Source organism: Manis pentadactyla, chromosome 3 (genome assembly GCF_030020395.1).
Source record: "Manis pentadactyla isolate mManPen7 chromosome 3, mManPen7.hap1, whole genome shotgun sequence".
Classification (NCBI taxonomy): Eukaryota; Metazoa; Chordata; class Mammalia; order Pholidota; family Manidae; genus Manis; species Manis pentadactyla.
Window position 1 is genome coordinate 195,541,511 of NC_080021.1, and position 22,792 is coordinate 195,564,302.

The 22,792-nt window shown below is 35.6% G+C and overlaps 2 protein-coding genes across 6 annotated transcripts in view; both read left to right on the plus strand.

Moving 5' to 3' along the window:
- The window catches only part of FSD1L (fibronectin type III and SPRY domain containing 1 like), a 100,853-nt gene extending 78,992 nt beyond the window's left edge, over nt 1-21,861 (plus strand). For 3 of the 4 annotated variants that reach the window (XM_036903293.2, XM_036903294.2, XM_036903295.2), the window contains one exon: nt 3,922-9,871. In XM_036903293.2, coding sequence (XP_036759188.2) covers nt 3,922-4,044 — 123 coding nt within the window. In that variant the 3' untranslated portion in view covers nt 4,045-9,871. Of the gene's footprint in view, nt 1-3,921; nt 9,872-18,206; nt 18,254-21,791 lie in introns of those variants that run through there. The other variant, XR_008996576.1, reaches the window with a different exon arrangement.
- FKTN (fukutin) overlaps nt 21,800-22,792 on the plus strand; it is a 48,637-nt gene continuing 47,644 nt past the window's right edge. Inside the window, exon 1 of one of the 2 annotated variants that reach the window (XM_036903298.2) lies at nt 21,800-21,998. In XM_036903298.2, the coding sequence (XP_036759193.1) occupies nt 21,894-21,998 (105 nt within the window). In that variant the 5' untranslated portion in view covers nt 21,800-21,893. The remainder of the gene's footprint in view (nt 21,999-22,792) is intronic. The other variant, XM_036903300.2, reaches the window with a different exon arrangement.

Here is a 22,792-nt window from a genome sequence, read left to right on the forward strand (position 1 = left end):
ATTGACCAGCTAGAAACAAATTTTTTACCATATGAAACTCAGTTATTTTTTTCCCCAAGTCTTAAATATGTTTTGATAAAAGGGTAGATTTCATGTTTAATTTGAGTCACTCTCAGATAGATATGTAGTGAGTTTATTATTTTTTCATTCCAAACATACTATTGTAATTATGCTAGTAAATGTCATAAGATGCTTTAGGAAATGTACTTACAAGCTGGTTAAATTTTTTATTTATCTTTGTTGTTCATTGAAGACTTGTTTTTATTAACTAGGCAAATGACTGTTAAATGTTTTGTGTGTACAAGATGAATTTTTGTTTAAAGTCAGGTTTATTGAGGTATACTTTATAGAATTACAATTCTGTGGGATCTGACAAATGCTTACAGTTTTATAACCACCACTATAATCAAGATACAGAACATTTCTATCACCCTAGAAAATTCCTCCATAGTCCTTTGTAGTGGACCTCTCCTATCATACTCAGATGTAGCAGTCACTAATCAGCTTTAGTCTCTATAATTTTGTCTCTCACAGAATGACTATCAAAGAAAAAAATGGTATGGTATGTAGATTTTTGATTCTGTAGTATATTGCATTTGAAATTCATCCATGTTGTTTTGTTTGTCATTAGTTCCTTTTTATTGCTGATTAATGTTCCATATTCGTTATGTACCGTATGTTACTCAGTCATTCACCAGTTGAAGGACATTTAGGTTCTTTCTTTTTGGCAACTATGAATAAAGGTACTGTAAATATTTGCTGTGGGTTTTTGTGTGACTATTCATTTTCATTTCTCTTGCATAAGTAGCTAGGAGTGAGGTTGCTAGAGCACATTGAAAGTGTATGTTTAACTTTATAAGCTACCATGTTTTCCAAAGCATTTGTACCATCTTTGCATTCCTACTAACAATATATGAGAGTTCACCACATCCTTGCTATTATTTGATATTGTCAGATATTTAGTTAACAAGCAATTTTAACAGGTGTATACTGGTATTTCATTGTGGTTGTAACTTAAATTTTCTTTCCTAAGTGATGTTGAGCATCTATCTTTTCATGTGCTTACTTGCCATTTGTATCATTTCTTTGATGAAGCCTTTTAAAACCTTCAGCTCATTTTAAAAATTAGGTTGTTTACTTAAAAAAAAATTACTTATTTTTTAAGTATCACTGATATACAATCTTATGTTGGTTTCGATTTACAACACAGTGCTTCAACAGTTGCCCATATTATTAAATCTTCACCCCGCCTAGTACGGACACTGTCTATCAATGTAGTAATGTTACAGAATCATTAACTGTATTCTCCAACTTATACCTGTACTACCAACTTATATTGTGATTGTGAATTATTGTACCCCTTTATCCTCTTACCCCTCCTCTACAAACTCCCCAATGACTCCCCCTTTGTAACCACTATTCCCTTTTTGGTATCTATGAATCTTTTGCTATTTTGTTCCTTCTGTTTTGCTTTGTTTTTATATTCCACAAATAAGTGAAATCATTTGATACTTATATTTCTCTGCCTGGCTTATTTCACTGAGCATAATACCCTATAGATCCACCTGTGTTGTTGCAAATGGGAGGCTTTCTTTTCTTTTTATGGCTGAATAGTATTCCACTGTGTATATGTACCACATCTTTTTTATCCATTCATCTATTGTGGGGTACTTAGGTTGCTTCCATATCTTGGCTATTGCAAATAGTGTGGCGATAAACATAGGGGTGCATATGTCTTTTTGAATCACAGATTTTGTTGTTTTCAGGTAAATTCATAGGAGTGGAATTAATGGATTGAATGGTATTTCCATTTTTAGTTTTTTGAGGAACCTCCATATTGCTTTCCACAGTGGTTGCACCAATTTAAATACCCACCAACACTGTAGGAGTGTTTCCATTTCTCTGCATCCTCGCCAACATTTATTTCTTGTCTTTTGGATAGTGGCCATCCTAATTTGTGTGAGGTGATGCCTCATTATGGTTTTAATTTGCCCTTCCCTGATGATTAGTGATGTGGAGCATCTTTTCATGTGCCTGTTGGTCATCTGTATTTCTTCTTTGGAGTAGTGTCTGTTTAGGTTCTCTTCCCATTTCTTAATTGGGTTATTTGTGTTTTGAATGTTGAGGCTTATGGATTCTTTATGTAATTTAGGTGTTAACCCCTTATCAGATGAGTCATTTGTGAATATATTCCCACATACTGTAGGGTGCCTTTTTGTTCTACTGATGGTGTTCTTTGCTGTACACAAGCTTTTTAGTTTAATGTAGTCCCATTTGTTCATTTTTTATTTTATTTCCCTTGCCTGAGGATATGTGTCCAGGAAAAAATTGCTCATGCTTATATCAAGAGATTTTTGCCTATGTTTTCTTCTAAGAGTTTTTATGATTTCATGACTTATATTCAGGTCTTTGCTCCATTTTGAGTTTACTTTTGTGTATAGTCAGACAATAGTCCAGTTTCATTCTCTTACATGTAGCTGTCCAGTTTTCCCAGCACCAGACTTGTTTTCTTATTAGTGAGTTTTAAGATCTCTTTATGTATTCTGGATATGGGTCCTTTATCAGATTAATGTTTTGCAAATATTTTTTCCCTATCTGTGGCTTTTTTCATGTTCTGAATTTGAAGAGATATGTTTCATTTTGATGAAGTCCAGTTTTTTTCTTCCTTTTTTTATGGATCATGCTTTGCCTAACTCAGGGTCACAAAAATATTCTTCTTTGTTTTCTCCTTGACGTTTTAGGTTTCTTACATTTGGATTTATCCATGTTGAGTTAATTTTGAGGTAATTGGTATCAGGTATGGTTTGAGATCTATTATTTTGCGTATGGATGTCTAAGTGTTCCAGTATCACTTACTGAAAAAGATTAACATTTTTCCATTAATTTGCCCCTGAACCTTCATACTAGATACTTTGAATAAATATTTTGACAAATCACTTAAATAATTTCCAAGAAAGTAATATAATAGTTTTATAATCAGAGAGTCACTTTTGTATTTTGGGAGTTATCACTACTGAACCTGCTAGTTAAAAAAATCTAGATGTTAATTATGTATTATAAATTTTTATGGGTCAGTAGATTTTTTGGTACAATACTGTAAGGATATGATTAAAGGTGGGAATACTTCAACAATTTCTACAGTTTTCCTTGCCTTAAGCTTTTGTCTGCTACGTACATGGCAGTTCATGATCTGTATTCTTAAATGATCCACGTTTTCACATTTTAATTCTCTTGACTCTGTTCTATGTCATTTTATTGAATGATAGCTGCTCTGTTCACAGGCAAAACAGTTTTATTTTTCAAAAGCTCATTTACATATATGATGATAGCGTATGGCAGATATATCTGGATATCACCATTTGCATTATTCTCAGAAGTCCTTAAAGAATTATAAAAGAGTTATTATTAATAACAAGTTAGGGAAGAAATCAATGGATTTTACTGTGTTAACAGGGAGCAGTGCTGTTAGTTTCCTAGAGTCTCTTAGGCCACATCTTATTAATTATCAAAATCTAAAGCAGTAATTGGAATAAGGAAGTTGGCTCTTGTGCACTTTTCTTAGTTGTAAAGTTAGCATCGGTAATAATAACCTATATCTTTTGCTTAGCTTAATCTAATTTGATCTCCAAATTTCTGCCGCCTTTGTTTAGGTTTAGTTCCCTCTCTGGAGCACAGTGGGTGCTCCAGTCTTGTGCTCCAGTGGATTTTGCTTACCACAAAGACTTCCTCTGGCCTCTGTGGTTGAAAATATTTGAGTTAGCCTTTGTGTCTCCCCTTAGTTCAAATATGGAGGTTATCAGTTTAGAACTTGTTAATGTTCGCATACTTAGCATTTTGCCTTTCAAATGGAAATTTTAAGAATCTTTGAAGTTCCAATTTGACTTGATGTTTGACTGAAGCTTTGTTTTTGTCTTTTCTTAGGTCTGGTGTGGTGGACTTTCTTTGAGTACTGGGATGCAGGTTCCAAGTGCTGTAAGAACACTTCAGAAAAGTGAAAATGGAATGACTGGTTCAGCTAGCAGCCTAAACAATGTTACTCAGTAATGCCTATTTAGAATATGCGTAGCCCCCTTTTGATTGGGAGGCCTTTTCTGTGCAGTTACTAATCACTGAAGTTACGAGTGGTGGAAGTCAGGTTTGCTATGCTCTGCTTTAAGGCCTGGAATCTGTTAGCATTAAGCATCTAGTAGGAAGCACTCACAGGAACCTACTGTGCAATATCGTGGAAGCAGGCACATGTCAAACAGGAAACCGATGTTTTAAAGAATAAATGAGAAAGGTAGTATTTAAGTAGTTATATAGAAACCAACTTTTGTTTCTTGGATTACTTTGGCTCTTCTAATATGTTTAGTTACATATGGTAGCCCTAGAGCCTGAGGGAAAAGCATTTAAGTCTTGCCACCTCTCTCTATACTTCCTTTAAAAATGAAAATCGCAGCACTACCTATTATTTAGTTCTTACACTGAACTTTAAAAATAAACAATCCTCTAAGTTTTTATGAAAATTTAGTAATTGGGGATACTGGAAGGATCTTCTTACAATGGCTTATTTTTTTCCTTTTTATAAATGAGTTTTGCTAAATTATCCTCTTATGTTTACTGACTAGATTGTACATCATTTTCTCTTTTCTAAATATGATATTTCTCTTGTGGTTATGACTAAAAATAGAGAGTGGATAGACTTAACAGCTTAAAATCACTCAAACTGCAGTTCTTTACCTGCTGCACTAACAGTGGCAAAGGAGATCTTTATTGTCCTGTGGAGTAATTAAACTTCATTCCATCATTTTAAATGAGGGGTAAGATTTTTCAAAGCTTTATATTTTCTGATTTTGTTATCTAGTTTAATACTACCTTTAATAGTTATCTCTGGTAAAATTTTCACTTGAGTTTGGTAATAACTGATAATTATATTGATTTTTAACATTTCTAGTAGGAATTAAAGTTTATTGAAGTTATATAGAAGGCAGAAAAACCTATACTACTCAAGTTTTATTTAAGAAGGATAGGTTATAAAGAGAGTTGCCTAAAACTTATTTACTGAAGTCTTTATGTCTGCTTTTTCATAAGGTATGGAATGGGTTAAAAATAAGTGTTTTGAAAAAGCCTACATACCTCTGACTTATTTGGCACATGACTATTCAGGGGTTATTCTCTCAATCCTTTTGCTACATTTATTTGCTTTCTTAATGGGTATAATCCTTTCAAAAATCAATATAGACTCTGAAGTTGTAATTACAGTTCCTTGAGCATTTTGAAGAGGTCTGAACTTGTATATTCCTTGATATTTGAAACTCTTTTAACTTTTTCATGTTGATTTTCTTTCATTGATATTTTACATATATTGTGCCATGACACCTTTCTCCTAAGAAGTGGCTTGCTGCTTACATATGAGTTGCCTTTTACAAAAAGGCCTGTGAAATAGCAATAGCCTGTTCTTTCTTAAAGTTACTGCTTAATGATAGGATGATTAGCTAATTGAGCAATTTTATTTGAACTGAGTATTATTTTTCCAGAGGACATTCATATCTGCACCATTATCTATGAAACACTGGTAATTTTAAAGACTATAAGGCAGTTTAGAGAATGAAATATGTCAATAGATATTCTTTTACTTCTCCCAAAAAATATAATTTTGGATTTTATTTTTCCTAGAGATTTTGAGAAATCTCTGGATGTTTTGTTCCCTACAGTGGGGTTATTCAACAATCTAAGGAACCAGGAAGCTATTACTGTCTTTCATAGAGGCAAACCTGAAAGGAGTAACTTAGTGGTGGTGCTGTTTTATGTGAACAGTTACACGTGTATATTTTAGCAAAAATGACACAGAAAAAGCCAGGAGTTCTTGTATAAAATTTTAACTATTATGTTTTTATATAATTGTATCTTCTCTTTAATTCAGTGCCTTCTTTCTCTAAGCATGCTCTTGCTCCATGCCCCATGTCAACTGATACGTAGGCCAGAAACCATTATGTTATTAAACTGGTGAGGGCCTTCTATTGCACAGGGTGTGTGGAAAAGGAAATATTAATCAGGAGCTGGAGGAGTGCATATGATTCTTTCCTGTGCTCTTGATATCATTTGAAACCCTTCATAGTTTTCTAATATTCACTTGGAAAATTCATTTGAAGTAATGCTATTATACTTCAGAATAAAAATCTGAGGTTTTCCTCTTACTGTGCTTCTTAAAAGTCTCTAAAGATAAAGAACAAAATGTACAGGGTTTTAGGTTAGTTGTTTTGTGTTTATTTGTGTTGAGTTAAATTGGAAAAAGTTTGCCATTCTCATTTTCAAAGTAGAAAAGAATCAACTGTAGTGCCTATTTAAATAGTTTCAAATTAAGGTAACTATTAAGTTGGCCATACTCATTGGCATTTGAACTAAAATTGCTCAGTTTTATTCATTATGGAAAGTTTTGATATACCCTTTTAAACATCCTTTATTAGTTTATTTACCCTTTGTTTTGATAGGTCAAACATGATTGCTTTCTGTAAAAGAAATGCATGAGAGGTTGACAGTAATGGATGTATCACAGGTGTAAAAAATTGTTTTATTAAAACATGCATTAGTATTACATTTCTCTTTTAGCAGTAAATCCCACACCAGTTTTAGTAAACTGGATAAAGAAATGAAAGAATTGCCTTAAGCACTTTAAAAAATTTTTTTGTAATTCATTTTGACTCTTTGGGCTGACCATGTCACATATGTCTTTAATGTTTGGTAAATATGTATATGCTAAGCATTTAATAACTGAATGCATGTAGAAATTTAATATACAGTGATCTTTTGAGTGTTCCAGATAGGTAAACAAACTGAAAGTATTAGGGGTGTGCCTGTCTGTACATGAATTTGATTTATGGTGTCTGTACCATGTTGAGAAACCATGAACTGCTGCTATACAGCTATATTTGGCCTATTTTATTCTGCGCACAGTAATTTTAGCCCATGTTATCATCTAAAGACACATATTGACTTGGTTTTATTTACTCATTTATGAAATTAAAGCACGAACACTATCATGTATAATTTGAATTTTCTGTGACTGGTCCTTGGTGGTATAAATAATAAAAGTAATTTTTAATGAAGTCTTTTAATTAGGCCAAAATACTCTATATCATGACTTACCTAGAATGATTAGTTTTTTGCTATATACTTTTCCCATAAAATTATAGTCAGTTGTATAATTTTAATTATTTCTTTTGGAGACACTGGAAAAAAATGGAAAAGGATAAAAAAATTGGAAAATGATTATTTCAAAGAGTATTAATTTTAGAAGAGAGTGTAGACTTCTTACTCTAAAGTATGTGATTCCAGGCTAAAAAAACTAAGAATCATATTTTCAAATCATCATAATGTTTTTTAAAACCTATATTTGTTAGATCAGTGTTCATTCATTTGCTGATTCATACACCAAATATTTAAGTGTCTGTGATAACAGCAGTCATACTTTACATTCAGAATTCTAAAATTAATGAAGTTTGATGTACTGTGAGTATAGTTTTGCTGCTACTGAGTGGTATGGCAAAGTTTACATCTTCAAAAACAATGTTTTGAAGTAGATTTGTTAATTTTTAAAAAATTCAAATTAACTTCATATAATATAGTTCACTTTTATATAATCACATAAAATGGGTCTGGAAAATTTTTCCCTTGATTTTATTTTCACACTGCATATATTATTTTTTATTAAGGTATAACTGATATACACTCTTATGAAGGTTTCACATGAAAAAACAATGTGGTTACTACATTTACCTATATTATCAAGTCCCCACCCATACCCCAATGCAGTCACTGTCCATCACACTGCATGTATTCTTTTAGGGAAGTATATGGTCAGCATAAATTTATTCAGCATCCAGGCAACCATAAAGTTATTTGCTATTTCTAACCAAAATGTCCATTTCATAGTGCTAATAGTATAGCATTATAAGAGATCATGAATGTTTCCTTAATCATCACAGAAAAATTACCTCATGTTCAGTATAATTTTAGTTTTGTGCATATCTTACAGTATTCACATTTTGCAAATATTTGTGATCCTGGTATGTCATATATGATAGCTTTGTTACCTGGAACATTTGATTAATGTAAATACTTTAAGTTTTTTAAGTAACTTGGAGTTTAGATTACATTTGGTATATGTTGTTTTTGTTGAAAAGATAAATTGTTGGATATGCCATATAAAGGTTAGTATTGGCATATAAATAAGTAGAAGAGATTGCCGTAGTACTTTTCTCCTCAGACCACCCAGTTATTAAAACAGTATTTGTTATTTCTGGGTCAATAAAAGGTACTGACTTTTGATTCATAATCATTTGAGTTGTGTTAGTTTAAACTGATTTATTTTCTTAATGGTACCCATTCAATATAAGTTGGTTCTTGGGAATGGACATGAGAGGATTTCACAGTATGTAGGGCAGAAGGTAGGTGAATGTGTTTGCTTTGGCATGGAGTTTCTTAAGTTTGGACCAATTTTAAAATAAGTCAAATTGTAAATGATTGGTAAGAGGCATTTTTATTAGTATTAGACATTTTTGGAGAGCCTATGAGCTATGAGAATACTTTTTTTTTTAACATTTCCAATATCTCTAAAGTACCAAAGCATTGAGTCTAGTTTACCATTTAAGGAAGGCTCTTTAAAATCAAATTTATAACTAATTCACACTGTAAGATATATAACAGCTAAAGTGTTGGAGTAATTTATATTAAATCACTAGTCTTTAAAAAAATTTCTGGATATAATGAAAAATATTTTGGCTTCATTTCTTTTAAAGTATTTAAACTTAGTTCTACCATCTGCTGGATCTGTGACCTCTACATAAGTCACTTACCATCTTTGGGCCTCCATTGCCTTACATAAAATAATTGTAACTTGTTCAGCCTACCTCGCAGGGTTGTTGTGAGGAATAAAATGAAATGGAGTATGTGAAAGTTGCTTCAAAAACAGTAAAATGCTTTGTAAATGTTTGGATACTTTTAGATGCCATTTCCTTGATTAAAGCATGTGCTTACAGTGCTATCACCAGAACTAAAAAAGTGATTGAAAAAAAGAAAAACTAAACCCTGATTAAAACACCCTTTAACATTCTTTAGTTTGTGCATGACAAGTGGCCTTTTTGTATTTTCTCATTAAGCCTGTTACTCTTAAGTCAAGACTTTCTAGAATTATGTAACTTGTCCCATGGCATTAGTATGTTAGTGTAGAATAGTAGCATAATCAAATGATTTAAGCTGTGTTTCCATTCAGGCATTTGCACTTTCAAATTATGACTGCTCAGTGCCACATGCAAAGTTTGAATTTGGTCTAAATAATTTTTTTCCCAAATAGCCAAATAGTTTGTCATCATTGGATAAATGGTAACAGGCATATGTGCTCACTTAACATTTGACAACTTTTGTTGCATTGTCATTTTAAAAAAAATACGAGGAAGCATTTCAAAACCTTGTTATCTTGGCTATCATTTAGTATCCTGACATTTGCTTTGCTTTCAGTTGGATTTATTAAACAGTTTACAGGTCTTGATCTACAGGTTATTTGGTATGTCTAATCATTATGGTTTTGCTATGTGGTTCTGATAATGAAACTTCTAATTCCTCAGGTTTAACATTTAAGTTATGGATGAAGAACATTAATCAACTACTTATAATGTATTCAGTGCTGCATACTAGTGTTTTAATAAGCATATTGCCTCATTATCCTTGAAAACAAGACAAAGCCTTTTAAATGGTTTTTAACTTTAAAATAGAGTATTCAAAGTGGAGTAATTTGTATGTTGAAATGATTGTAAATTCTGTATAGAATGATTGAGTTGTTCTTACAAAAGCACCTGGAATATCTCATTTAGTATTAAACATTTTTTCTGCTTCCTTTTGCTTCAGTGTTTACATTTCTTATTATATATTATTTATTGTTGCAACTCTCATTAAATATCTACAATACGCTGTTGAGAATGTGAAGATTAAAAAAGTCATAGTCCTTTTGCCCCAAAAGCTTATATTTTAGAGCAGTGCTGTTCTACATAATTTTATGCATGATGATAAGTTCTATATTTGTGCTGTCCAATACAGTAGCCACTAGCCACAGGCAGCTTTGAGCACTGTGGCTAGTTAAACAAGGCACTACATTTTAAATTATAATTTAAATGTAAAGAGCTACATCTTGCTAATAGCTGCTATTTTGTATAGTGCAGCTAGGGATGGAAGATGAAACATACTATAAGTAACTTACATAAATCAGAAACTTAGTTTCTGTCTTTGGAACTTGACACATCTTGAGTTACATTTTGGTAGATGGTAGTAAGGTAAAGGTAGAACCAGAACCTGTGCCTATAAAAAATTTGTGTTCTAACTTGAAATCAGTTTAAGAGAAAAAAGAAAACCAGTCAATGACTAGATGAGACTGGAATTCCTGTAATAAGATCATTTTCAGCACGAGAGGAATGAAGGGAGATTGGGTAGTCTTGATTCATAGGGAGAGGAGTGTGACAAAGTTATTGAGAAACCAATATCCTCATGTAGAAGATGGACTGTGAATGGTGCAACATTTCTGGAGAACCATTTAGCAACATCAAGATTTTAAATACACATACCTTGAAAATGAATTTCTAGGTATTTCTCTGACATACATACTCATAAATAAGCCAATCCTCATTGCAGTATTGTGACAGCAAAATACAAGCAGCCTGATTGTTGAAAGAATGGGCTACCAGGATTCTGAAGTCTCCTTTTCTAACTTGCTGTACTAGCAAGCTACCATTATTATGTGCTTGTCTAAATATATTCTGCATTGCCCCTCCTCCACCAACAAATGTTCTAAAAATTTAGACCATTATGGGGGTTGATTTCCTCAATTAGAGACCTTCCATGGTATATATACCCAGTCCTGTTCTGCCTGGTTGGCTCTCTGTAGGATACTCAGGAATTTGTACTGTATTTTTCTGTCCAAGTGTTTCCATTACCAAACCTTTTTTTACATTTACACTGCATGGTACAACTAGTAATATACCCCTTTTGCCCAAGGTCACTGGGATAATTAGATGGTGGTGCTTCAGCAACCCTACACAGCTGTTACAGACTATGCTCTTAATGGAAGGGTATTTGTGATATTATGAAATGGAAAAAGCAAGTTCAACAGCATATGTGTGTACGTGTAACTTCAATTTGGGCAGGAGGTATCCCTTACCCTCTGGCTGTGCCTCCCTCCATGGAATGAAAAATTGAAGCCACTTGGATTCCATGTTCACTTATTCACTATGCATCAGATAACCAGAGCAGCAGAATTCCCTGCTGGACCAGCCCAAAGATGCTTTCAGAACACTGACAGGCCTCTTCCCCAGGTTCATCCTGAAGACAGACTGCACTACAGGTATATATATCTCTATACTTAAGAGTGGGGGGCAGTTTGTAAGGAGTGAGGATGGAGCTTGGATGTGTCAACGAGTGTCCACATGCATGCATACCAAGACCCTTGATGATAAGCTGAGCAAGAAGTAAAAGACAGACTCAGGGTCTTGGGAGAAGAGGTTGACCTAGTTCTCATGCTGTCACTTTGCAGCACAGGTCTGAAAATGCCAAGTTTGAACCTAGATTTCCATTCCTTTGGAAGAAGTATTTGTCAAGGTAGGAGGAGATACAGTTGACTCTTGAACACAGGTTTGAACTGCGCAGGTCAATTTATGTTTTATTTTCAGTAAAGATGTACAATTTTTTTAAAGATTTGTGACAAAAAAACTTCATTTTCTCTAGCTTTATTGTAAATACAGTATATAATAAATATACAAAATAAGTTAATTGTTAAGAGTAAGGCTTCTGGTCAACAGCAGGCTATTAAGTTTTGGGGGAGTCTGAAGTTACATGTGTTTTTTAGACTGTGAGGGTGGGAGTCGGTGCCCCTATTCCCCACATTATTTGATGGTTAATTCTTACCTATTTAGACACTTAAAATATGTCAGAGTTGGCCTCCATTTGTATTCTTGCCCCAGGCCCCACAATGTTAGGGTGGGCCAGAATATGTGGTATGCTCCTGCATCTGAGTGATTTTTAAGATGGATCTTTGCCTATAACAGACAGTTTTTACCCTCCTTTAGGTAGGTAGGTTTAGCTCAGGCTGGGCTCTTCTCTAGTATGCTGGAGAACTATGCTCCCACCAGCTGAGGTTTACATTTACCTCCAGTCAGCTGTTTGTTCCCAAACCTGTTTATGCCAGTGGCAGTTATTTTTGTAATTATATACTTTAAACATTACATAAACCAATGAAATACGAGTATGAAGTTACTTCTAAGTGGGGGAATCTTTAGAGATGAAAAGCTAAAAAGCAATTGCTGGCAAGTTAGATGTGCCCAGATAACTGTAAATGATAGAGGAGGACAGCAAAAAATAAAAATCGAGCACTTTGAGTTCAGATTTCTTCACTTGTATATTTAAGTTGATTAACCTACCAACTACTAGTTCTAAGTAATGAGGATTCTACAGAATGAGCTTGTATGTACACACTATATTTCTGGAAATGAAAACTTACAAAAGTCATAAACCCTGGAAAATGAGAAAAAGACTTTAAATATGTATTTTCAGTTTTCGGGCTGTTAATTGTAATTTTGGGGGAAGTTTAAAATTACAGTAAAATTACAATGCTTTACAGTTTTTGAAATTTATGTCAAAGCTGATACCTTTCTGATCCTTACCAATAATTCTCTGCATCACACTGTTGAAAGTTAACCAGGCACGTAATTGTATGTGTGTGTATTTCCATCCGTACACGGAATAAACAGTCCGCTGGAGTTCGGATGTCTTGCAGGCACCTCAATCCCACGCGCAGCATTAAAACTCAGCAGCTATTTGCTACTCTAGCTCTCCATCTCACTTTATGGTACCCAAACCAGAATCTAGGGAGTTACTCTCAATCCTTCTGCATAGCACACGCACTGAAAAATTATTCGCTGTTCACCTGAAAATTCACATTTAACTGGCATCCTTTATCTGGCAAACTCACACGCTTTGGTAAACAGCTGGTGTCTCTAATTCTTTCCCCTTCCTAAATCTCAGTTCGCCTCAGTGCGCTGCTGTAGTTACCCAGGCAAGAGGTGAAAGGGCTTTGGCACAGTGCTTAGATCTCGAGTTAAGAAATCTGGGCTGGGAGAACTCGGGGAGGTAAAAGGAAACGGCAGCCGCGCCCACAGGCCGAGGTCTGGGTCGGCCTCTGAGAGAGGCGCTGCACTTGACGGCCCTTTTGCAACGCTGGCTGAGAGTGCCGTAAAGCGGATTGCCGCCGCTGATGGGTGAGGTAAGGTCGTGGGAGGCCCGGCTGGGTCGCCAGGGATGGGCAAACGCCTTCAGACAGGTGTCGCTAGTGGCTCGAGTGCCCTCCTTGGGCATCGCCCAGCATTCCGGACACCTGCTCTCCCCGCAGAGGCCGCGGCGGGCCGCAGGTTTGCGCGCTCCCGGCAGGGGTTTCTCAGCCGTCGAGCAGCTCGTGGTACTTGTTCCCCCGGGCCGCCCTTCCTGCGCTCCTGGGCGTGCAGCAGGTAGAATCCTCGTCCTGGGACAGGTTCTGTTTTGGAGGGTGATTAGACCCTTGTAGGACTCGGGTTGGGGTAGTGAAGTTTGAGCAGGGTCGTGAGCGCCGTCTCGGGACTTGCGAGAGCGACTGGGCGCGGCGAGGGTGGGGAGAGCACCGCAGTTGTAGGGCCCATGTCTGCAAAGGTAGAGAAGCATGAAAGGAGCTGCCAGGTTTTAGCAGCACGGCATATTAGGGTCGTGGCGGCGGGGATGAGTGCGGGGAAGAGAAGGCCAGGAATGTGGCAGGACCTGATGTTGGGTTCCGACTGGGACGGACCCTGCTGTCCTGTGAAGGAGTGTGTTCTCCCGTGGGCAGTGGGGAGTTACCACGACTTCATAGGAAGGGGTCATTTACTTAGCCATCCTTTCCTCTTCTGAATTTACCGAAGCACCCCTTTGTGTGATTAATAATTGGTGGACAGTGCTAGCTATTCTGAGTAAAGTTGCTTATGGTCTTGACGTCTGCCTTTTGCTTGTATCATCAATCGGGGGATGTCAGGAAAGACCGGATATATGTAGAGGTGGCAGATAGAAACTTTGGATAGGCGTACAGAGAACCGAGTTAATATTTCATCGCCGTTACAAATTTCTTAAGTAAAACGGGGCAGGTCACTTCTCTCTGCGCCTCGGTTTTCTCAGGTATAAAAAGAGGGCCTAGATGACACCACATTCTTTCTGACTTTGAGGATAGAAGGATTCCAAAGAGTGAACATCAGCCTGTGAAGAAATGATCAGAGTGCGTGAGGGAGCAGTGAGTTAAGAACTGAGGAAACGGGGAGGAAGGCTGGGATTGAACTATATATGCTCTGAGGATGGATAGTTGCTCAACAGTGATAGTTGAGCACCTTGGATAAAGACACAGAAGGCAGAAGTGGGCATTTGTATTTTAGAATCTAGTTGTGCAGGTAGGTTTGAGAAGGATAGCACTGGATGTTGAAGGAACCCCAAGTGGAAAGAAAGTGCAGTATATTCTGAAAAGGAAGAAAAAAAGGAATGAGAGAAATGTCTATAATATACAGGACTTGATTTCTTGGATCCACGTGATTGATATTTTGAACCTGGCTTTCCAAAAAGTGAATTTAAGTGCTTTAGCTCTGGTGTTGCCAGTAGCTATCCTCTTGGGCTGTCGTTTAATTCTTCTGGATCCTTTTCTGCTCTGTAAAGTTGTTTTTGCACTTCGTGGTCTCCTCTCAAAGTGAAGATGTGGAACTACTCCTTTTGAGGGGTGAGGGAGATAGTTGATGAGAACAACATTGTTAATTTTGAACATGTTAAATTTGAGATGTAGGCAATAGAGTTGGGAATATAGGTAAATGGAGTTCATAGACTGGAATTTAATTAAAAGTTTTCTCTCCAAGGCAGTGTTAAAATCTTGAAAATGAATTTGCCTTAAGGAGAGATCATAGAAAGTAACTAGAGGATGTGCCCACACATGGGAGGTTAGAGAAATGATTGAAAGAGACATGCGGAACTCAGAGCTGTGGGCAAGAACTCCTTTTAAAAAAGATTACATGTAGGCATAGTACATTCTTAGGGCCAACATTGTTAATAAAAGAATTTAACGGCATTTACAGCAAGTATTAGGCACCCACTTCTGGGAACTCTGACAGAAAGCAAAGAACTCGAATAGATATAATCTCCACTTTCTAATTGTGTACTCAGAAGTAACATCATTTACACATGTATTTATTTAACAATTATTTGTGTTTGAGGTGCTGCTGGGTGCTGGGGATATACTGAGGAGCAAGGCATGCATTGTTCCTGTCGTGCCTGCATGTGAAGGCTTCAGCAGTGAGCTGCTTTTCATATTTTCACGTACATATGAATCACTTCAGGATCTTGTTAAGCTATAGATTCTCAATCAGTAGATCTGCGGTAGGGCTTGTAATTCTGTATTTCTGACAAGCTCCAACGTGATGCTGGTACCGCTGTAAGTAGCAAAGACCTAGATCCTGTCTGGCAAACGTGGCAGTTATTAAGCCACAACTACTACCCATTATCTGTTTTTATGAAGAATTTTATTGTGTTTATGAAAATAATTTATACTCATTATAAAAATATTGAGACAATGTAGAAAAGCTTAAAGAAAAACATAAAAATCACCCTAGAGGTAATCACTATTGATATTTTAGTGGATATTTGTTCATTTAAATATGTATATATATTCATACTTAATATGTTGTACTAAGTATGTGCCACACTCTGAGCCCTGTGTTTGATTCTGTTAGTTTTACAGTTTTACTAAGATCAATGTCCAAATGTCCTTAAGCCAGCAAGTAGGTACTTGCATTCTTCTTTTTAATAATCTTAAGATTTTTTAATGGAAACAGATTAATACAAGTTAATGTTTTAAAGGTATATACCCCAATTTAAAAATGGGCTAATGAACATAGGTCATGAACATAGATCTAATAGAAGAATGACTCATGTCCAAAGGATACTCATTGGTACAATGAAACACGTTTTCTTTCTATCAAAAATTATATTTAAAAATGTCTGTTCAAATTAGATATATTAATAATCCAGTGTTGCTGAGGTACAGTATAAATTATTATATATATATTTTATATATAAAAATTGGTAGAATTTACTTGAAGTGATTTGTTAACATGGATTTAAAAAGTGGTACTTGCATTCTTGAGGGGAAGACTACTCAGTTAAAAACAACTTGGCTTAACACCGTTCTGTTACTCCAAAAATGGGAAGGTATTAACATAAATCTTAGAATGTGTGGGCTGTAGTAAACGATATTTGTTAATTGACCCACAGGATGGGAAAATACTTTTTAGAGTTTTTTTAAAAAACTTACTTTTTAAATTAGAAAATCAACTGATGTTCACATAGGGTAAACAAAAGAAAAAGAAGAGCAGCTGCCCTCCTCCCAACCCAAAGACAGCCACGTTCTTACTCTGATGTGTATGTCACCTAAGGTAGCTCTTAAATGAATCCACCAAATAACTTATGTAAATAACATTTGGGTTAGAAGAAATCCTTGTTCCCTCAAGTTCCTGCTGCCTTTGAAATAACCGTCATCTATTGCTTATACTCTGTAGTCTTCTGACAGGGAGCAGCCTGTAGCTAGCCCAGGGTCTCGCACACAGGGTGCAGTAGTATTTGTGAACTTAATGGAAGAAGGAATGAAGCAACAGACCAAACTGGCCTGTGTGACATAAACTCTGGCTGTCACTCTTCACCTTGCAGCTGCTTTCATTCAATTCCCATCTCAAATACTTTTGTACTTTCCTGGGCACACGCAGCTCTGCAGGGGCAACAGAGATCCATTGTATGTATAAAGCTGCCTTTTAAGTCTATGTGCTTGAAGTCCACTGTGCAAGAATATGGAATATGGAATCCTGGGGAACAGGGAAACATGTATGATAGTGTCCTGTCTCAAGGAACTGTAAGACTGACAGCAAAAAAACAAAATTAGTACAACTGTACAGTGCTGTGGGAGTATATGGGACAGGGACTTTGAGAGCAGAGGGAACTACTAGTAGACCTTTAAGATGACTATTGTTAATTATTGCTAGCATTTTATTGTATATTTATCATGTTAGGTGATATTCAGTGCTTTATATGTATTAATTTGTTTAATCCTTAGAACAGCCCTGTGAGTCAAGTATAATTAATAGATCCATTTTAAAGATGGAGGCATAGAGAGATTATATATCCTGCCCAAGGTCATATAGGCTGCAAGTGGCAGAGCAGTATCTGAATACAGCAGTTTGTCTTTAGGGCCTGTACTCTTGACTACTCAGTAGACAGTGAGGGGCTGGGGATGGGAGGAGAAGGCATTGTAAATGGAAGGAATAGCATAGGCAAAGGCTCCCAGAGGAGACACCACTGTCCCAGTGGGTTCATACGGGGAGTAGTGCTAAGAAAGCTATAGAAGGCCATAAAGCAGGGGAACTGACACAAAGTTATACTATAGAAATAATTGGACTTTGGTGCCTAAGGTGCATGGCTATTTGGAGGAAAACCTAGTAGCAGAGTATTCATATAGGGGGTTTTCTATATAAGCAGAGGTAATAAGGCCTTTAAATTAGGCTAACTATACTAGAAATGGAAAAGAAATGACAGCATTTAGAGGCACTGAAGAATATATATATAGTTTGTTGACTCATTAGACGGGGAGTTAGGACCACAAAAATGATTTTATTTTGAACATAAATAATTGAGCAAAACAGGGATATCAACCATTAACAGAATAGAGGGGCAAGTCTGAAAGAGCTCTGGTTTGAGGGTGGTCAGCAATTTGTTTTAGGTGCTAGAGGAATGTTCAGGAGGACATATCCAGCAGTCTGCTGGAATATTTATAAGTAGTAATTAGCCAGTAGATATGGGAAGTATACCTAATAAAATGGTTAAGAGAACATCCATCCAGATTTTATATTAAGCACAGAATAGCAGGCATATTAGCCAATACCATTTCCTTCACCCTTTTTCTTTGCCCCTGACATACTAGTCATACTAGCCCTCATATCTTCATTTCCTTTATTACCTAGCCTTTGTTTATCTAGGTCTGTCATTTCAGACAGTTTCCAAAACCTCATCACTGCATGATCTTTGGGAAAGGAGTCACTATAATATTTAGTGGTTTTCTGTAGCATTAAATGGAGAGACTAATATGTATTTTTTTTATCTTCAAGTGTCAGCATGTAGAGGTAGAGACAAAGGGTGAAGAAGAGAATGAGTGGTAAGTAGATAAAGAGGCTTTATCTACAGACTTCTTAACCCCTTGCAGTCTGACCTTTACTTTTCACACTATTGACACTTGTGAGAAGTTAGCAGTGAAAGGAAAAGAAAAGAACAGTTGTGTTCATGGACATGGAGGAGGGCATTTCAGACAAGAGTGAATGAGCAAAAGCAGAGGCAGGAAAGGGTGCTGTGTATTCGAGGATACTTGGGCAAAAACCATAGGGTGAGAAGTGGGAGAAAGCCTAGAAAATTTGCCTGTGGTCAGTCAGATTGTAAATACCCATAAATACTATTGTATGGAATTTGAATTTTATTTGTAGGTATTAGAGAACTATTGAAAAATTTTGACCATGGTGTAACTTGATTCATCTGTCAGCAACTTGGTATGTCTGCCAATATAAACATAAGATTAGGGGTAGGTAGAAAGTGGAGACGTCAGTTAAAATTAGGACATTAGGTACAATTAGAGTCTAAATTAGAGTGACAGTGAAGAAATGAGGAGTTGATACCAGAGATATATTAGAGCTAAAATCAATGATCCTTGGCCTCTTTTTTTTTTTTATAAATATCATATTCATTTTAAAGTGGAAACTGCATTCCTAATGGGAGAGTGCTAGCAGAAAGGAATGTTTTGACAGGCCAATGTTCCTTCTTTGCAATTGAATTGCCTTGGCATTTATAGAAAACAAATAATCAATTTAATTGGATGTCATCTTGATAATATAAGTGTACTTAAATAGTTGATTATAAATTTGCAGATTTATTTTATTTTAAGAAGTAATAGTAGTTTAGAGATGTATCCAGAGACAACAAGATGTTAATTTGGACTTTATCCTTGTGTGATAAAAGGCCTATGTAGGCCTTTTATGCTTTCCATTTGTTAAATCAAGTACAGAAGAGGCTGAGCCATGGTACACTATGAATGTTTAGATTCCACTAGGAATAAGTATACAATATGTTGATGTGCTATTCAATACAACTGCAAAAAACTGAGCTGAAATATTTAAAATGAGGGTATTCTTGCTATCTGGTGAGCTGCTGTTATCAGAGTATGGGATTGTTTTATTTTAGCAGGTCTTGGCTGACAGCAAAAACTAGTACCATCATCAATGCTTTATGTTGCTAGTTTTCACAGGAGCTAGAACATGATCATGATTTATTCAGTTATCATTGCTTTATACATTTTCTGTAAATCAAGTGGATTGATCACATCACTGTTGTTTTGATTTCTCTTAAGTGTTTTTTCATAGCTTCTGCTTTGTATATATAGGCTTTGGCTCTGGAAGCTCATGTGGATTGGTTTAAAACCCCAAACCAAGACTTCTGATTTTGAGTTGGCAGAGTAAATGCATTTGTGCCTTCTTCTATCTGAAATTACCCTGAAACAACAAGGAGAATGAGAGACAAATATAGTTGTATTGGTGATGAGACTAGAAGCCCTATAACCACAAACCAAAATATTTGAGAAATGGTTGTCAAATGTAAGCACGAAAAGGTTAAGGGAGGACTCTGAGAGGAGGAGATTTCAGAGCTGGCAGAGCAAAGAGAGATCTGTTTACAGTGGGCTCAGGGTGCAGGAAGGCAGTGGGTGCTTCCCTGGATTGTTTAGCAAAATGGACTACAAGAAAGGAGAGCAAATGAGAAAGCACATACATACATACATACGTACACCATCTTTGCAGGAGGCACTCTCTTGGTGAGGCAAGAAGTAAAGGCTAAACAACTTTCTCTTGCTTCTTACACACATTCTCTCTGTCTCTCCCACCCACACACATGCATAAAACACTGTCATGTAAGAGGTTTCTTGTATACCAGAAGACTGTTTTCCAGGCCGGAACAGAGTCTTGTTTCTTCCTTCCATAATCCTCTTGCAAGTAACTGAACTGAGCAGAGTTCATGTTATTCAAGATAAATAATACTAAAAAGGAAATGCGCATAGTATCTACACAAAAAAAATGCTTCAAGAAGAAAGGATTTTTAAAAGACAGGAAAACAAGTGACAGAGAACCTATGAGAAAACTGCTGGCCTAACAATTACTTCTTTAAAATAATAGACAAAGTTAGTTGGCTTAGGAAGAAATAGTACAATAGCAATATTTGGGGAATCATCATCTGGTAGAGCTCAAGAAAGAAAAGAAAAAAGTAAAATTAGAGAAATAAAAGACCACCACATTGGAAGCAAAAAGGAGAATTAACATGGTTGAAAACTTAGTAAAGGATATGATGACAGACTTCTGAGAGCTGAACAAAGTGAAATGGGAATGAAAGGAGATGAAACAAATACTTAATTGTAGTACTGGAAATAGAGTATTTAACATTAGAACAGAAAAATATTCAAACATTTAACTTAAAATTTTCCTCTAAGAAGTCTTGATTCTACATTGAAAGAGCACATAATGAAGAAAATTAATATGTAATCATCAATATCATTATATAACCTAGTTTTTAAAAACTGAATTTCACAGGTAAAGAATGTGGCCTTTGCTCATCCTATTCATAAGAGCAGTGTGTAGGGGAGTATTGGAAGAAGAACCAGATATTTTTAGGAAATATTTAGCATTATGGGACAGTGATATAAAGACTACAAGTCACCAGAGGAAAGGAAGTGTGACCTAAAGGCCAAACTATCAATTGAAAATTGTTTTTGAACAATGCAAGAACTGAAGAAAATAGTGCCCCTAAGTTCTTTTTGATAAACTTCAAGAAGATAAATACCAGCCATCCAGTAGATGAACAGAGATGACTGAGCAATAGGATTGGCAGGGAACATAGAGAAGGCATAAGACCAAAATAACTGAAATTTGTAGTTACAGAATATAATAGAACTATAACAATGTAGAAGTAACTAATAAAAGTCAGGATTGAAAGAGGAGAAGGCAGGAGGTAGTATAAATTGGCTAATTTCCTCCTGTTTTTTACCTACATTGAGTAATAGAGGTGTTAGTATATTGTACGGAATAAACATAGACACTTGAGGAACTAAATATATTTAACTAAAACAGTGAAGAGGAGATAACTATATTTAATTTTTTGTCCTAAAGAAAGAACAAAAATTCTATCATGGCTTTCTTTACAGTTGACAAAAACTGGAAACATGGGATGTTTATAAAAATGACCACATGCTAACTCACAAAAAGCAGCAGTAGAGCTGTCATTCAGATGATGCTTCTTGACTAAAACTTTCTCAGTTTATCTGTGGAAGTGTTTCTTAGTGTGGTTGGAAGCATCAGCATCGCCTGGGAGTTCCAAGGGCCCCACATCAGATCTGCTGAATCAGAAACTCTGGGGGAGAAGCCCCCACAATGTCTGTTGGTCAGTTTTTATTGATACCCCATTTTTGTTTCCTGTTATTTGTGACTGTAAAGAATGCCATGATAAACATTTTTTCTGTCATGTTTGCTGTCATGTCTGAGTATTTCTTTAGGATAGGAAATGGCCAAATCAAGGAATGTTCAGTAGAACTGTAGATAGCTTTGCTTTGTACTTCTGCTGATTATTAGAGGTGAAAAACTAAAAATAATTTTTTGTCTCTTTAGAAGTATCTTTTTGTTGACAGAAAGCAAGATTATCTTCTTATACAAAAAGATGAAACCAACTGAGTTACTTTCAAAAGACAACCAAGTGAGTGCCACCGACTAATGAGTAGAATCAATAAGAACGTGGTTTTGGCACTTTTAACTTTGACAAGTTCTGCATTTCTGCTGTTCCAGTTGTACTACTATAAGCACTATTTATCAGCAAAGGTAATTTTTTTCTCCTTTCTCATCATTAGATTTCCTTTTAGCTGTATATTTTCCTAACATACTTGACTTTTGCAGTACATAAAATTAATCACTGTTCCAAACTCTTGCAGAAGTATTTCTGGAATTTTCATCTTTGTGGCATGTGGCAAGCAAATCAGAATTGCACTAAATTGTTTTTGTAATAATACACTAAACATCAAAGTTGCCAAGTTTCAGTGATGTTAATCTATTGACATTTTTTAATACAGATACATAAAAATTGTTGTTCTTCTAAACAGATCCCCCCTTATTGGAAAGAACTCAGTGACAAATATTTGATAAATAAAATTTTTTAAATTTGATAGAATTTCAATATTAGTTTATCTTAATACAAAGTATATTTTAATTTAATATCTACCAGGGAAGTATAAGGGTATAACTTACCTTTATTATAAATCTGTTGGCATAAAGATGTAGAGATGATGGTTTTAAAACTAATAACTTTGGAAGATCACACAGAATATACTTCTGTGGTCCAGATAAGAAATTCCAAAACTGAGAAATTACTGCTGAATTGTGAAAAGTTGTCAAACACACCCACCAGAATCAATTATAATATTGACTACCATTACTGGGGACTATGCCAGATGCTTTCCATGCTTAATTTAACCCTAAAACCACCTGGGAAAAAATATAATTTTTTGTTTTTATTTTTTATCCTCATTTGATCATTAGAACTATTTTCCATAAGTAGTAACTTACCTCTTCCTTCCACTAAAGGAGAGGATATTTCTCTGCCCTCAACCAGGAGACCT